This window comes from Podarcis pityusensis, assembly GCF_964106645.2.
Source record: "Podarcis pityusensis genome assembly, chromosome: 11".
Lineage (NCBI taxonomy): Eukaryota > Metazoa > Chordata > Lepidosauria > Squamata > Lacertidae > Podarcis > Podarcis pityusensis.
The window spans coordinates 42,880,447-42,895,431 of record NC_138036.1 but is presented as its reverse complement, the minus strand read 5'-3'; the positions used below and the strand labels follow the sequence as shown (position 1 = coordinate 42,895,431).

Sequence of the window (14,985 nt, the reverse complement as noted above, 5' to 3'; positions counted from 1 at the left end):
ATTCGGCTTCCAAAAAAGTTCGCAAACCGGAACACTTACTTCTGGGTGTGCGGCGTATGGGAGCCAAAATGTACGAGTACCAAAGCGTTTGAAAACCAAGGTACGACTGTAGGCACAACAAACCTGAACATATTGGGAACTAGCAACCTCATCCTAACATTAGAATTCAAAATAGGGGGGAGGAAGCGTACACAGTGTGGGTCATAGGGAAAGGATGTTCCTTGGACTGCGGAATCTCAGAAAAGGGTAAGTAGGGTGGAATGTGTTTTAGGTATGTTAAGTGAATCCAGCTTTCTGGTAGTGGAGTTAAACTCAATGTGAATGTTTTCTGCAAAGGTCATCAAGCTTTAAATATAAATATTGCTCATCAACTATAGCTGATGCCTAATATTTATACTGAAATTGTAGGGTTTTTTAAATTTCAAATGTTGAGACATTATCTAGGAATTCCCAAACGGTGCTCTGTGAACCATGTCCTCAATGGTGTTTCTGTAAAGATACATTTAAAAACCATACAGCACCTAGCACCTACAAAGCAAAAATAAGTGATCTGCAAAGACCCTCAGCAATTTTCGAGTCCATGGGGGGAAAGTATGGAAACCACTGATCTAGCCTAAATATTAGACTGCCAGAGATTTCAATGGAAGGAATACACATGTGCTTAAATCTCTCCCACTGAATTCTGTCTAGATTGTAGTTATTACTATTTCCAGCAACAGAGCCTGGGAAGGCAGTAGCTGAATGACAGAACACATACCTTACAGAAAGCTCACAGGTTCAATCTCCTGGTAAGGTTGGGAATGACCCTCGTCTAAAATACCAACTGCAGACAGGTCACCAATGACAATACTGAACTAGATGGAACCAGTATTATGGCTCTGTATAAGACAAGTTCCTAAACATCGAACGGTATTTGAAGATATTTTCCCCATTTTGTTTTCTGTTCCAGGAGTCCTGAAGCCATGCTCTTTAGAGTAAGGGGAAACAGAACAAAACAAAAATTTCATTTTAAATCCCAACATAGGATCATGCTAACAAGACCTTTGATAGAACATCTGTCAGTGGCTCAAAATCTTAAATCAACACAATTTAAGCTGAAAGAATGCATTTAAAATGAAACAAGTTACACCTCACTATAAAACTGTTGGTATATAAGAAATTGGGGTACAGGTGGAATCAGACCGTATGTTGGTTTTATGGTAAAACACATAATTTAGAAAGAAAGAAAAAACTTCAGATGACATAAAGCTGGGAGGAACGGCAAGAACTTCAGAAATAAGAATTAAATTGCAAAAAGGTTTTGCATAAAATAGAATGCAGGAAGCAAAATTGAAAACACCTAGGAATTATCTGATCACAAATTGTGAGCTCCAAGTTTAACCCTGGTGCAAAGATTATAATGCTAAGCATGCACATATCTCCCATTAGCATGAATGGGCAAACCTACTTGAATCAGAAAAAAGGTAAATGCAATATGGCGTCCCACTAACAGTGTTTTAGGGCAATACGCTGTTCCATTTCTGTTCGCATCTTCGTATCTTTAATGGATCTAATTCTAGGTCTAATTCCATATTTCACTGTAATGAACAAATGATAGTAAAGGCATATTGACAAGGAGCTGTGATGTGTAAGCATGCTAACTAAACATGCAGCTATTGATTCACAGTTTGGAGAAGAGAAACTGAAAGGAAAATGTGAAAAGTGCTCTAAAAATAAAGTCTAGGAACAAATTAATATGCGAACAAATTAATTACAAAATCATACACTCACACAGATGTTTATTTATTTATTGGTTTGTTTTTTTAAAAAAAGAAAAAGCATTTGGCCATGTTAGTATTTTAGCCCTTTTTCAGGAGGCGGCTTGTGTACAGGGCCTTTAACATCCCTTCTTGGCTCAAGATTGAGGATACATCATAAAGGTCACCATCAAGAAGCTTAAAGAGGCTACATCAAAAAGATTGTTGTTTTATATATATATAAAAAAAACACCACGGGATTCTCCACTTAAAAGCTGTCACTCACTACCTTTTGGTCCAGAGAAGAACATTTTAAAGAGGGCGACAGACAAGTGACAAATGTATTGTCCATACACATTTATTAACTCTAAGCTGTGAAAATGTGGTATGTATTCTTGAAAAGTGTGCTTGCTTGACAGTTAATACAGACACTGTAAAATTAATATTGCCCTGAAGATTGAGACGAGCTCTGAAAGTTGACATGTTAAGCAAAGATCTCCACTGGGTTTGTTAACTATCTTGCCCTATCAAATAGAATTTATTTATCATCCTCAGATTCCATTTTACATAGTCTAATTCTGTTCAAATATCCATTCTTGCCGACACCTAACACAAAGCAGAAGCAGAGCAAACTATAGCCAATCTTGAATTTGCAACTGTTTGTCTATACAATGATACCTGGCTTAAGAAGGAATTAAGGTGACTTATTAAAGACACACCTAAATATCTTGGATTTTATTAATGGCAGTTTGCTGTATATTTACATGTAACACATACATAAAGGTTTTTGGACTGAACATGCTCACTTTGGAAGCTTTTTATGTACATGACCCATGAGCAACACCAAAAAACTGAGAACTCTAACCTTGAAGTCATTCAACTATACAGTTATGAATTAATTTCTGTTAAACACAAAAGTTCAAATTTTAATTTTTTCATTTTCATACATTAAAAATATACATAGAAATTCAAGTTAACTTCTCAGACATGTCAATAGTCAGAGATACTACTTTGAAAACAACTACCTCAGAGATCTTAAGTCACGGTGGGTTTGTCAGAGAAATGAAAATGTATCAGAATACTGACATTACATTATGAATAGTAAAGCATAGTTTACAGGTTTCTGAAAAAGTATAAAGTACATAACTTGCAACAATAAATTATTTCATTGAAGACTCAAGTTAATCACAGTTCAATGAATAATCTTAAAAGGAAAGGTATGGGCAATAATAGGCTTAAAATACAGATATGGTCACAGCCTTAAAATAAATATGTCTGTATGCCGCATACATTGAAACTAAAGGTACACTTATTGTAAAAAAAGAAAAAGTTGAACATGACACTTTGCACATTTCTGGTTTTCCTGGTCTTAAAAAAAGATGAAATTAATCTTATCAAATTATTAGTTAATTTCATTTTATTTCAGTTGAAGTCAGAATTTAATTACAGAAAAGAAAGCTCTTGGCTTGTACAGTGACTCACAGCTAATCAAAGGAATGGAGAATTTCAGTTCCAAAGCTCAGGGTGGAAGCAGAAAAGCTTTAGGAGTGTCAAATGGAATTGAAAAGAAGATGCTTTGAGTTTCTTGACTTGGCTTTGCCCATACTGTGTGGTGCATCAGACCTATAAACTAGTGATTAAATTCATTAGAAGTAAAAATAGCAGTAATTAGCAAGTACAAATTTAAGAGCATCAGTGACGTCAAGTAGCCATTCAAGCCTGGTAGTCAACAACAGAGGATACATGCAACCCCTTTGGTGGGATTTCCCCTAGCTGTGCTCCCCATTTTAACAGCTGTGGGAAGGGAAATGGAAGGGAATCATATATATGAACAAATTCTGATCCTATTGATTAATCCATATTGGATGTGGTACATAAGTTACACCGAAACAGATACATAAATGTATCATAAAAACTGTAAGATAGGCAGGGATCAATCCACATAAGATAGTCTACCAATATGGTATGCCCACTATATATGCCCATTTAAAAAGGCAAAAAGTATAAGTAATAAATACACACAGAGTGGAATTCAATGTCACACTAAGACGAATGTTCGCCTGCACAAGTGAATCAGTTTATCAGACAGATCAATTCCCGCTCCCTTCCACGTGCATGTTGTTCTGGGGGTTCTCGTGACACACACACCTGAGCCAACTGGGGGGCATGTGGGTTGGGGGGGGAAGCCCCATTGTGTAAGCCAGGCATGGCCAAACTTGGCCCTCCAGCTGTTTTGGGACTGCAACTCCCATCATCCCTAGCTAACAGGACCAGTGGTCAAGGATAATGGAAACTGTAGTCCCAAAACAGCTGGAGGGCCAAGTTTGGCCATGCCTGATGTAAGCCCTTGTGTGGGGCTTCCGTTGATGAGGTTTGTCAGGTGAATCCCACCCATATAGTCTTGATAGAGAATCAGGAATAGGGAGGTGTGTATTTTCTTAAACAATAATTTTTATTATGAGATATCCCACTTGTAAGCTTACTTATTTTTACTCTCTTGTAAACCGGCTTTTTAAAAGCCTTTTTGGATTAATCAGCTAATCTATGTGCCATTTTTTGAAGGGGGGGAGTCAAATTAGGTGTTTGCATCTAATATTAAACCATGGTTTACAGTTACAAGGATGAACAACAGAAAGCCTTGGCCTTGCATTCTGCTATGAAGAATGCAGAAATTGTCATTTCTGGTTTAGACTGCCAAACCCAGTCAATGTGTAAATAGTCTTAATGATGTAAATAGTCCTAATGATGAGTAGAGGAAACAAGAACTTCAAAACACAGTTTACAAAGCTGGCTTGTTTTCACTAACCATAGTTAAGATTTACCAGTTTAGGATTTGGATATCGCACTTAAGCTGTGGCTAATCAAAAGCAAAAGTGTAAGCTTCCTATTTCCTCCTTGCACCCATGCCAGAGGATAGGGGAGAGTGAGTAGGCCCTAGGCTTGCTGCATTGTGCCCTCTTAATGTAAATCATGATTTAAGTCTGATGTTTCAACCGGACCGCTTAACTGATTGAAAATGCATGTTATTTGTTAATATCATTTTAGCTTAATATAGAGATTAACAGGTTTCGGAAAACTATAACTGATACAAGATCACTTTCTCTAGTGTGTCGTACGATAAGAACCCCCGCCCCAATGTCAACGGTTAAGATGGCGTATCTGAGGACATTTGTCAGCAGATTATGAACCCTTCTATTAAACGATTACATGTACGATTTTAATAATGAAAACCAGCCTGAGACACAAAACTGACTTGCTTACTACTGTAATCACGTGCACACGCATTTTGCTTTTTTTTTTTGATAGAGGCACTTAAGTTTAGCAGAGTACTTCTGTTGTAAACAGTCTAATGAAGGTCTCTTAAGACAAAGCATATGTGAATACAAAGTTAGTTAGAGTTAAACCAAAGTTAGTGTGGTTTAATGTACAAATCTTATTTTCTAATAAGACACTTGCATTTAGTATATTAGTCTCAAAGTATTACCAATTTCTTTTTTATTATTTAAATGCCACAAACTTGAAATAAGCTTCCAATCTTAACCCCCTCCCCCATTTTTTTCAAAGCTGAAAAACTCTTATTTGTACACCAAATAGCACTCTAAGCTGTGTGTGTATGTATATGTATATATATATGTGGAAGTACTACTTTAAGCCTCTTTCTGTACCTGGAACCAATTAAAATCTCAACTGAAAACACCAATGCTTGATTTGAATGCCGTAGATATACATGAGTCTATTAACAGCAACTATAAACTGGAAGAGTACCAGTGTCTGTATCAGGCAATGGGTGCAATCCAGATCCATTAAAATTTATGTGAATATTTCTACTGACTTCAATGTAATATAGATTATCCCCAACAAGCCTTGAGTAAGTGCATTAATACATAATACGAATATTCCTCAAAAATACTAAAACATCGATTTCTTATGTACTGCAAAAGTAACACACAACAAAATGTACATATAGCAATAATTTATTCTGAAATGTTCATTTAGTTCTGTTGAGACTTCACCCATGTCTCATTAATAAAAGAGCAGCCATCTCACCTCAAATACCAGAATATACAACAAGTTACAGCATAGCAAAAGTCCTACCTACTGTCAGTTAAAATCTAGTTCTGGTAAAATAATTTTGTTCAAGTGTTACACATACACAGATTTTCCTTTTTTTTCTTCTTTTTTTGGAGCACAAAACCAAAAGGTAAATCATTACACCATAACTATCTATGCACATTATGTGACCACAGAAATGTTTATCATCATTTCAGAAAATGAACCATCAGTTCTATCCATGCAGAAAAAACAGGCTTGTTCAGCAGAAACCATATTACTGTGAATTTCACAGCCACATGATTAATTATAAGGTTAAGTGGCTTCACAAATACTTTTTTTTTTTTTTTGCATAAATACCAATTTCTCCCTGATGTAGTTTAGTCATTTTGCAAATCTAGAAATGAGTGATATAGCAATAGATTTCTCTCTTTTAATCTCTGTTCATCTTTCCTGAATACCCCCACCCCCACCCCACCTAAACAATTAAAGGTATGGGATGTTAATTAAATATATGTAAAACATACTGTACAAATATAATCGCTTTAGCAATTTTATTGCTAAATAATAAATTGGGACTCCCTCAAATATTATTAGTGAAAACAAAGAATATCAAATATGGCTTCCAGAACAAGGACCCTCTACAAGAATCAAAGCTATTTACAAAAGAAAAAACCCCAACTTTGTATAGTTTTATTAAAAAGTTTCACATATAGCATTAACACATGAAAATTCTTTGTTAAACAGAAGTTACCAGGTAGGATCCAGAATGACGCTTAGGACTTTGGGCACCACTTGAATCTGTACCTTCAGTCTTTGAATCTCGTTTTTTTGTGCTGTTATTCACTGGCGTTGGTATCTGCGATGGCCGAGTGGAACTGGAACTATTATCCACGCTGCTTTTTCTGGGGCTTGGATTGTAGTTGAAAGGAGTCACTCTTGCCGCAACAGCACCACTGGGCGAACTGTGTTTGCTTGAGCTGCTGGAACTGAATGGCGTACGTTCATTAACAGTGTTTTCACTAGTCTCTGGGGCAAGGGCAGGGTTGCCTAGCAAAGGTTTCGTTTCCGTTCCTTTCTTGTCTGGACTATCTACTTGAATAAATGAATTCAGGCGGTTTTCTAAACCCACAGTACGAACAGGGGCATTCCCATTCCCTGCATTTTGTTTTCCATTAAGATCTTTGCTATTCACATTCCCTTTCTCCGAAACACTGTCAATAACAGGGGGCGTGTTCCCTGTGGGAGATTTTCCAGATCTAGGATTATTAATAGGGCAGTCCTCAATCCTCACCCAAACATCTTCTGTCTTTGAGACGGCAGGTGCCATCTGGTAAATGAGAGTTTTTGAATCAGAACCATTGGTAGCACCTGGTGAGGTATTCTGAGGAGGACTCGTCATTATCTGAGGAATTTCGTTCTCTTTAATCTTCCGCCAAGTACCTTTTGTGGGCGCTTGACTCTCTTTAGATTGCTTGAGTCCAGAAAAAGAACTTACATGTTGCTTTTCATCCTCACTCTTTGCCTTCTCACTGGATTCTGAAGAAGCCGAAAGAATTGAGGAAGAACTTCCAGTCCTACGCCAGGTGCTCACACGAGGAAGTGATGAGGAATGTTTACTATGTTCGCGCTTCCAAGTCCCCGATCTGTTAATTGGCAGCCTGGAAGGACTCTCTGAGTGAGACCGAGTTATGTCATGCCGTTTTGTTGGTCTCCCATCACTGTATTCCAAAGAAGGACTCAGGCTAGGAGGTAACTTTCGCCAACCACCAGCTTGGATGGCTGAATGAGTAGATAAAGACATATCAGGAAGGGATGGGCTTAAAACTGGAGTCTGCGTTTGGGACTGTGTAGGAGAGTCTGGTCTGGAAGGTGACAGAGATTCAAACGAGGCAGACTCTTCCAATTTCCTTCTTAGAGTGGGACTTGGAGTTTCTTTAATAAAAGTTGACTGGCGGACCAAAACAGGTCTCTCAGATCTATCAGATTCACTCCCACTGGATTTTGCCGATGACATTCTAGATACATCAGGCTTCTTGTTTGATCCGCTGATACCAGAAATTTGGTTTAATCCTTTTGAGGCAGATTCACTTCTGGGAATACCACTGGTACTTTTGGGCAACCCAGTTTGTTTTCCCACAGTTTGCTGGCTCATCTGTCTGCCTGGTGAGGTGTATACCATTCTTCCTGAACTAGAAGACTTAGTGGAAGTCGTACTCGGAGAAGATGTTCGTGGAAGCTGGGAGAGTTTATTAGGGGGACTTATGCCATTTCTGCCGGGTGAAATTGAATTTCGGCCAGGAGACTGCAGAGGTCTGGTTAAGGGTTGCTGTTGTGGTCTAGAAGGTGTGGAATCTCTAGATCCTGATCTAGAAGGTCCTTTACTTGATCCACCCTGTTGAGATGGCTGCCTGGATATAGGACTTGGCTCAGGTTTTACAGATGGTTTGGCTACTCTGGGAGAACTAGTAGAAGTCTGGTTATCATTAGGACTTTTGGAGGTTGCACTCTTTAGTTGAGGCCCTTTTTTAGAAACTGGACTTGTACTTGAGGAGCTATTTCGAACTCCAGGAATATGAATCATTGTCCTACCTCGGGAGATTGAGGGCATATTGGTCTGCAAAGGCTGTTTGAAATGACTTGTAAGTTCTGAATTAGAACGAGCTTTACCTGTGATCATGCTTTTATACACTTTCTTTCCTCCTTTGATACCTTTATTTTCAGATTCTACTTTCTTTGTTTCCAGTGTACTCTTCTCCCCTGGTTTAATAATTCTTGGACCCTTATTACTAGTAAAAGGTTTTTCTTCTTGGTCGGGTGTAAGATGAAAGGGTGATCCTAAGGAAATTCCAGATTTTAATGAAAGGATTGAATCAGAGTCTGATGAGGCTTGTCTAGACAGTGATGCTGCTGCAGCAGCTTGATGTAAGCTGCTAACAATAGAATTTGCACCTTCTTGAATAGCTTTCCAGTCAAAATTTTCTGAATCTGGTGAGAAACCATGTTCTGAATCAGGCCTTTGTATATCCTTCAAATCTAGTGTCAGGTCTTCTGCCAAAATGCCTCCCATATTTCTAGAGCTATTTTTTTCACTGTCTGATTTTGTTCTAGAAGGCTTTTTCTTTTTAGGCATGGCAGAACTAATACACTCCTGTAGAAGATCATCTTCTGAGTCAATACTAAGGGAACTGAGGGAACTGTTTCTTGAAAAACACACAGGAGTATCTTCAACATGAAATGATTTAGGAGCATAGCCAGAAACTTGTGGTCTACTTGGTTCTATCTGTGCATCAGATGGTTCCATTTGTTCTCTGGCTTCACTTTCTTTGTTATTGTTGTTTTCTTGATCGATATCACTGAGAGAACTCAGAGATGAATTGCGAGAGAAGCAAACAGGAGTATTTTCTATTGCAAAATTTTGCGTTTTCTCATCGGAAGCTGCAGCCCTTTCTGAAATATCTTTGGATGACTGAGAGAATGGAGTTTGCTTCTGCACCAGAGTTTTGGGTTGCTTTCTTCCTGCTGGAGTGTGTTTTTGGCAAGCTTGCATTCTACTGCTAGACTGCTGGCTTGCAGACTGATGATCTGCATTGGTACTAGGTTTAATTTCCCTTTCTTTCCCCTTTCTCAGTTCTGCTTTTTCCCTTGAAAGATCTACTTCATCGTCAAAGTCTAGAGAACTCAAAGAGTCATTACGCGAAAAACAAAAAGGAGTTCCTTCAATTGGAGTGTAATGATGGGGGGAATCAAATGCAAAGCTTCCTCTTCCACGCTCTTCATTATTTGGAAGTTTTTCATTGAAGTCCCTTGAGCTATTTTTAAGGTTTTGTTTCTTTGTCTCTTTGTTGTCTGCATAGGTTCTTTCACTACTAAAATTACTTTTTGGCTCTGTGGTTTTTCGTAAGCGTGCTCTATACTCATTACTTTGGGGTATGGGTTTTACTGGTGAAGTTGGTTTCTTTTTCTCAACTTCTAGCTGATTTTTGGCACCTACTGATGAGGATGTAGATGCTTGCTGGATTTGATCCATTATCTTTTTCACTCTGAAAGGTTTGTGACTTTTCCCTTTTGGCATAGCAGAATTAATGCATTCTGCAAGAATATCATCACCTTCTTCTGCTTTGTCATCATCCAATGCAATAGTAGTCCCAGCTGACTTTTTCCCTCTCTGAGCATCATCAGTATTTCTGCCTTCTGTGGGAATGGTATCTCTCTTTTCGAATTCTGCCGGTTCCATCAATGTACCAGTTGTCTCTGCATTAGCCAATTCATTGGGTGGTGATTCTATTGTGAGATCACTCAGAGATGTAGCCGTTGAGAAATTTATTGGCGTTCCCTCAACACAATACACGCGTGGCATATCATCTCCAGGTGTAAAACTAACATGTTTTTGAGAATGCAATCTGCTTTGAGAAGGGAGAAGTTTATACACAGGCAACTGGCTTGGCTTTCTGGCTACAGGTGGAGGTATTTTTGAAGCAGTTATCTGTGAAGGCTTTTTGGTTTTACGTGAAGATTTTGTTGGCATAGCAGAAATAATACATTCCTCCAATATTTCGATATCATCTTCATCTGAATCATCCAGGATATCCTTTTCAGTCTCTGTGGGCTTCTCTGTCTTCTTCTCTTGATTATCCTTTGTGTCATTTGGCTGTTCAAGTTCCGATTCATTCCCATGGTCGTTTTCATGTACAGGAGGCATTATTCTCAACTCTACATCTTTCTGTATAAATGGTTCATCAAGACTCAATGCACTTAGGCTTGATGAGCAAGAAAATCCATCTGGAGTACTTTCTGTAGCAAAATGTAACAAAGTGTCTGCATCTTGCAATACCTGTACTCTTTGAACAGCTGTGTTTACAGCTGTTTGCCTTGGCCCAGACTCTCTCTTTTCAGTGGTGGGTATTTTTGTTTTGACTGTTTCTCTCTTTACTTGGGTTGCTTGTGGAGGGGGTGGGGTTTTACTTCTGCTTGGCGGCATTGTTTGCCCAGGACTGTCTGGAAGGTCACTTGGGCTTATAATACCACTTACCATCCCACTACAAGGCTCGCTCTGAACAGAGCTAGCAATCGAACGGCTCTCAAAACTATCCAGGGAACTGACAGAGGTACACCTACTAAACATAAGTGGAGTCTCCTGCACATAATGTTCTGGTGGGCTCTTAGGAGTTTGCGCACCACTTTTTGAAGGAGATTTGGCACCCGAGGAAAATTCTACAGCTTTGTGTCTTGCTGAATCAGAAGGAGATAGACTAGAAGCCTGAAGTCTATTTGATTTTGTTCTAATGTGTTGTGAGGCTGAAGAGGTTTCATTTACAGTACCTGCTGCAGACAAACTTCTACTATTTTCTTTCATCCCCGCTATCTTCAGAGAGTTATCCGTATCTCCTGCTCGTGTGGATTGTTCACGTCCTGTTTCATCTTCAGCTGATGACAATGATGACAGAGAGCTACATCTTGAAAAACATATCGGTGTATCTTCTACACAATAGGTCTGTATTGTTTCCTGGTTGATGGAGGGTGCTTTGCAGGACGCAGACTTCTGGGTGTGACCGGCTCTACTTTGAGCAGAATTTGGATGAAGCTGGTTGTGTCTCTTTGAGCCAGCCGAGGTTGATGTATTCCCACTACTTGATGAAATATGATCCGTTTTAGTACTCTGTACTGAAGGGCTCTTTGAAAAAGAAAAAGATGGCTTCTGTGCAGAAGGAGGAACGTCTGTCGAATACTTGAGACTGTAATCAATCGGCTGATCTACATGGTGCTCTTCTTCATTGTATTTTATGCTATAATTAGTTGGATGATCTTCTTCCTCATGCTGTTCCTCCTCAGAGTAGCGTTCACTATAGTTAGTTGGCTTATCATCCTCATAATCATCAACTGGACATATAGACTGGTTCGCTTTTGGATTTATTCCGTGACTGCAGGTAACTCTGTTCTGTTCTGAACTATTAGATTCCCTTGATCTGAAAGGGGATACACACTCTGTCTGTCCAAAAGCTGACTGATAATTCATGTGTTTATTATCACTACTCTCACTGTATACAGGGTATGCTCCACTTTGGCTTCTGGACTGTCTTTGTTCATTCTGCTTTATTTCCTCTTCAATTATGTGCTTAGGTCTTGCCCACCTTTCATTTTGTGATGGGCTTTGCCTTCCAGAATTTAATTGCTCATCAGAATATTTTAGGCTATAGTTTATTGGAGTATCTAGCTCTCCATCATTGTCATCCATATGGTTAGCACTGTGTATTTTATGGGCTAAATCAGCAGGGTACTGTCCATAACTGCAAAATTTACTCTCTTCATCTTCAGAGTAAGACTCAATAGGCTTCATCTGTCCTCTTTTACCATACCCATCACTGCTACTGACACTATTTAAGCTATCATTAGAAGCTCTCTTATACTCCACTTTTGCATAAGGCACAGGACATGTCCTGTTCTCAGATTTAGGAAAGTTGTAGGTATTTGTGTGAGAATGGGCAGTGGTTGTTCTTCTTAAAGCATTCCTATCTTCTGGCAAACAGTGCATTTCAGTTACAGATCCATTGCTTCTCTCTTCTTGTGGAATATGCATATTTACTTCTTCCATCACTTTGGAAATCTGGGCTGCAGCAGTAGAGATCTGCATTCCCATTCGTTTAGAGGAGCTCCCAGAATTTTCTGTTGCTGAATGATAGCTGCTTAATCCCATTGCGCGCTCTCTATCCAAGCTCCTGTCCTTGTCAGACCGAGAACTCTCTGTATTTCCTCTGCTTGAGGAAGAAGAGCCAGGCAGTACAGTAGTGTTTAAATATGGTGGAAGTACGGTTACATTGCCACTGTTAAAATTCTCGGACCTGCAAACTCCATCTTCATGTCGATTAGCATCTAGAACATATTCACTGTACAGATTCTGTTTGTGTCTTTGCTTATTACGATGAGATGTTTTGGGACTTAAGTTATCAATATTGTCAAAGGTCTCAGATAAATGTTGAGCATCTAACTCTGCTTCCAGTGCTTTTTGCTTTCTAACATGAAGAGATGGTAAGCTTGAACCCGGAGACATGATGTTAGCATCTTTATATTTTGCAGGCCTGTTTGCCATTAGGTTCCTTAGAGCTGCAGCACTGCCCATGGCTATCATCTTGTGCTTTGAATGTATGAGATTTTTGAGCATGCTAACGGCTCCCATGTCCCACAGTGCTTCCTGGTCTTTTGAATTCCGTGCAGAAAGGTTCCACAAGGTTCCACATGCGTTACTGACTATTGTCAAACTATGAGACTTCAAATGATGCAGCAAGGTTTGCAAACAGCTGTTCTCTCTTAGAATTTGCCTGGAATTAAAAAAAAGGGGGGGAGGGGAGGGAATCACTTTAACAAGATGAAAGACAAAAAAGTGTCTCTGTTTATTTCCTGCTAATAATGTTGTCCAAAATCCTATAAATAGGCATTAGCATAAATTCAATTTTAGACCAGGATCTAATAACGACTATTTGTGTACAGAAACTGTTTGTAGGATAATACTGACACTGTTGCTCCCAATTTGTCACCTGGGCTCAAATGGCAAGCTTGGAATAGAAACTTTTATTCTGCTTTGGGTAATGTTTCAGAGGGGAAGGAAGGTTCTGTCAGTGACAGAGATGGCTTCCTGGGGTTTTTCCACCCTGCCCCACCCCATTTTTTAATTTAGTTTTTAAAAACAGCTTAAAAGTTGCCAGGATGGCAGCAGGAATTTCCTCTCCTACCAGTGCTCAATCCAATGGCACTGCTGAGAATTAAAAAAAATATATATTAAAGGAAGCTTCTAGAAGCTTCCCATTTTCCATAGTATGCACTCCCTTCCCCCTCCAAAATATCCCAGAGCCCTTAAACACTGCTGCCACCAAACCACTTTCCAAAACCATGTGCCCTGTTGGAACAGGGGACAAGGCCACCAAAGAATTCAGCAAACCTCCAAACTGGGGGAGACTCAATACAATATAAAGCTTTTCCATATGCACACACAGAGATTGCCTTCTGGGAACAGACCCTTACACTTGTATGGGATGTCACTCTGAAGGGTCTCTATTACCTACGGGGATAGCTTTTCTGAGAGTGTTCCACCTGCAGTGAAAGATGTGTGCATTCATATGTGACTGCAGAATGCATCCCTTTGGATTCCAGCCAAGGTTTCAGCTAAGAACATCCCTACTTTTAAATAGGCTTATCCCACACTAACAAACTAAAATAAAGTTGATTTGTGCTGTGCACATCACATTATTGAAAACAGGGCTTATCATGTACTGCCTTTATATTATCTTATATTTGTAAAACTGGGACCATTTTTTATCACAAGCAGCGCAGGAATCTCTTACCAAATAAAATGCTTACTTATGTTCCAGAGAAAATTCTTAAGCTGAAGCCATCTGAGCAGTGAGCGTCTAACAACAACACTGCAGCAATAATTTATGTATCAGGATACAACACCACTAAGTCTAACTTTGCTCATAATCTCTGCCTCCTTCCAGTAAATGTCATCTGCTGCATCAGCAATTTGCATAAAATGCACGGCTTACTGCTTAGGTAACTAGATGGCACACTTACCTGTGGTCCTCATTTGTAGCAATCAAGCTGGAGACATTACGCAGTATTCCCCCTCCACTTTCAATGATAGCTAAAGTATTTGTTTGACTCCGGTAAGTCAGTGTGCCAACTAAAAAGGCAAGAGCACCATCCACAGCACATATATCAGCTTTATTCTCAGTGCAGTGGGCTGACAGATTCCATAAAGCACTCAATACACTTTTTAGGGTAGATTCCTGCAGAGAGAGCAAGCACACTGAATTAAGAGGGCTGAAATGCAACCTTAAACCAAACAAATCAATGTTTTGACACTAGTAAAATAATAATAATCAAGAGAGGAATCCAACACTATTATAAAAATGAGCAAAATGTGAGGGGGCACAATTGCGGGGCGGGGGGGGGGAGCCCTGTTGCACTTCCATTAGTGAGACCAGTTAGTTAGTGTTTATTTTGCTAGTGGTAACAACTTCATTGTCTGCTGCATATAAAAGAATGACACTCCAATGTTAATTATTAGTGAGTTAGCCTCACTGAACTCAGTAGGAATTACTTCTGCCTAAACAGAGGATTGTATCCAATGTTACTAACAAAACCATTCAATTTTAGTGGGTATTTTAGTTTGCTGTTGGAAGGAGTAATCACACTTTTCTTCTAT

At 39.2% G+C, this 14,985-nt stretch overlaps 1 protein-coding gene across 4 annotated transcripts in view; it reads right to left on the bottom strand.

Annotated features, from left to right (window-relative positions):
- Window positions 1–2,456: 2,456 nt before the first annotated feature.
- The window catches only part of APC (APC regulator of WNT signaling pathway), a 69,330-nt gene continuing 56,801 nt past the window's right edge, over window positions 2,457–14,985 (bottom strand). For all 4 annotated transcript variants that reach the window (XM_080972167.1, XM_080972170.1, XM_080972168.1 and 1 more), the window contains 2 exons: window positions 14,352–14,566; window positions 2,457–13,102 (listed from right to left, as the gene is read on the bottom strand). In XM_080972167.1, coding sequence (XP_080828293.1) covers window positions 6,526–13,102; window positions 14,352–14,566 — 6,792 coding nt within the window. In that variant the 3' untranslated portion in view covers window positions 2,457–6,525. The remainder of the gene's footprint in view (window positions 13,103–14,351; window positions 14,567–14,985) is intronic.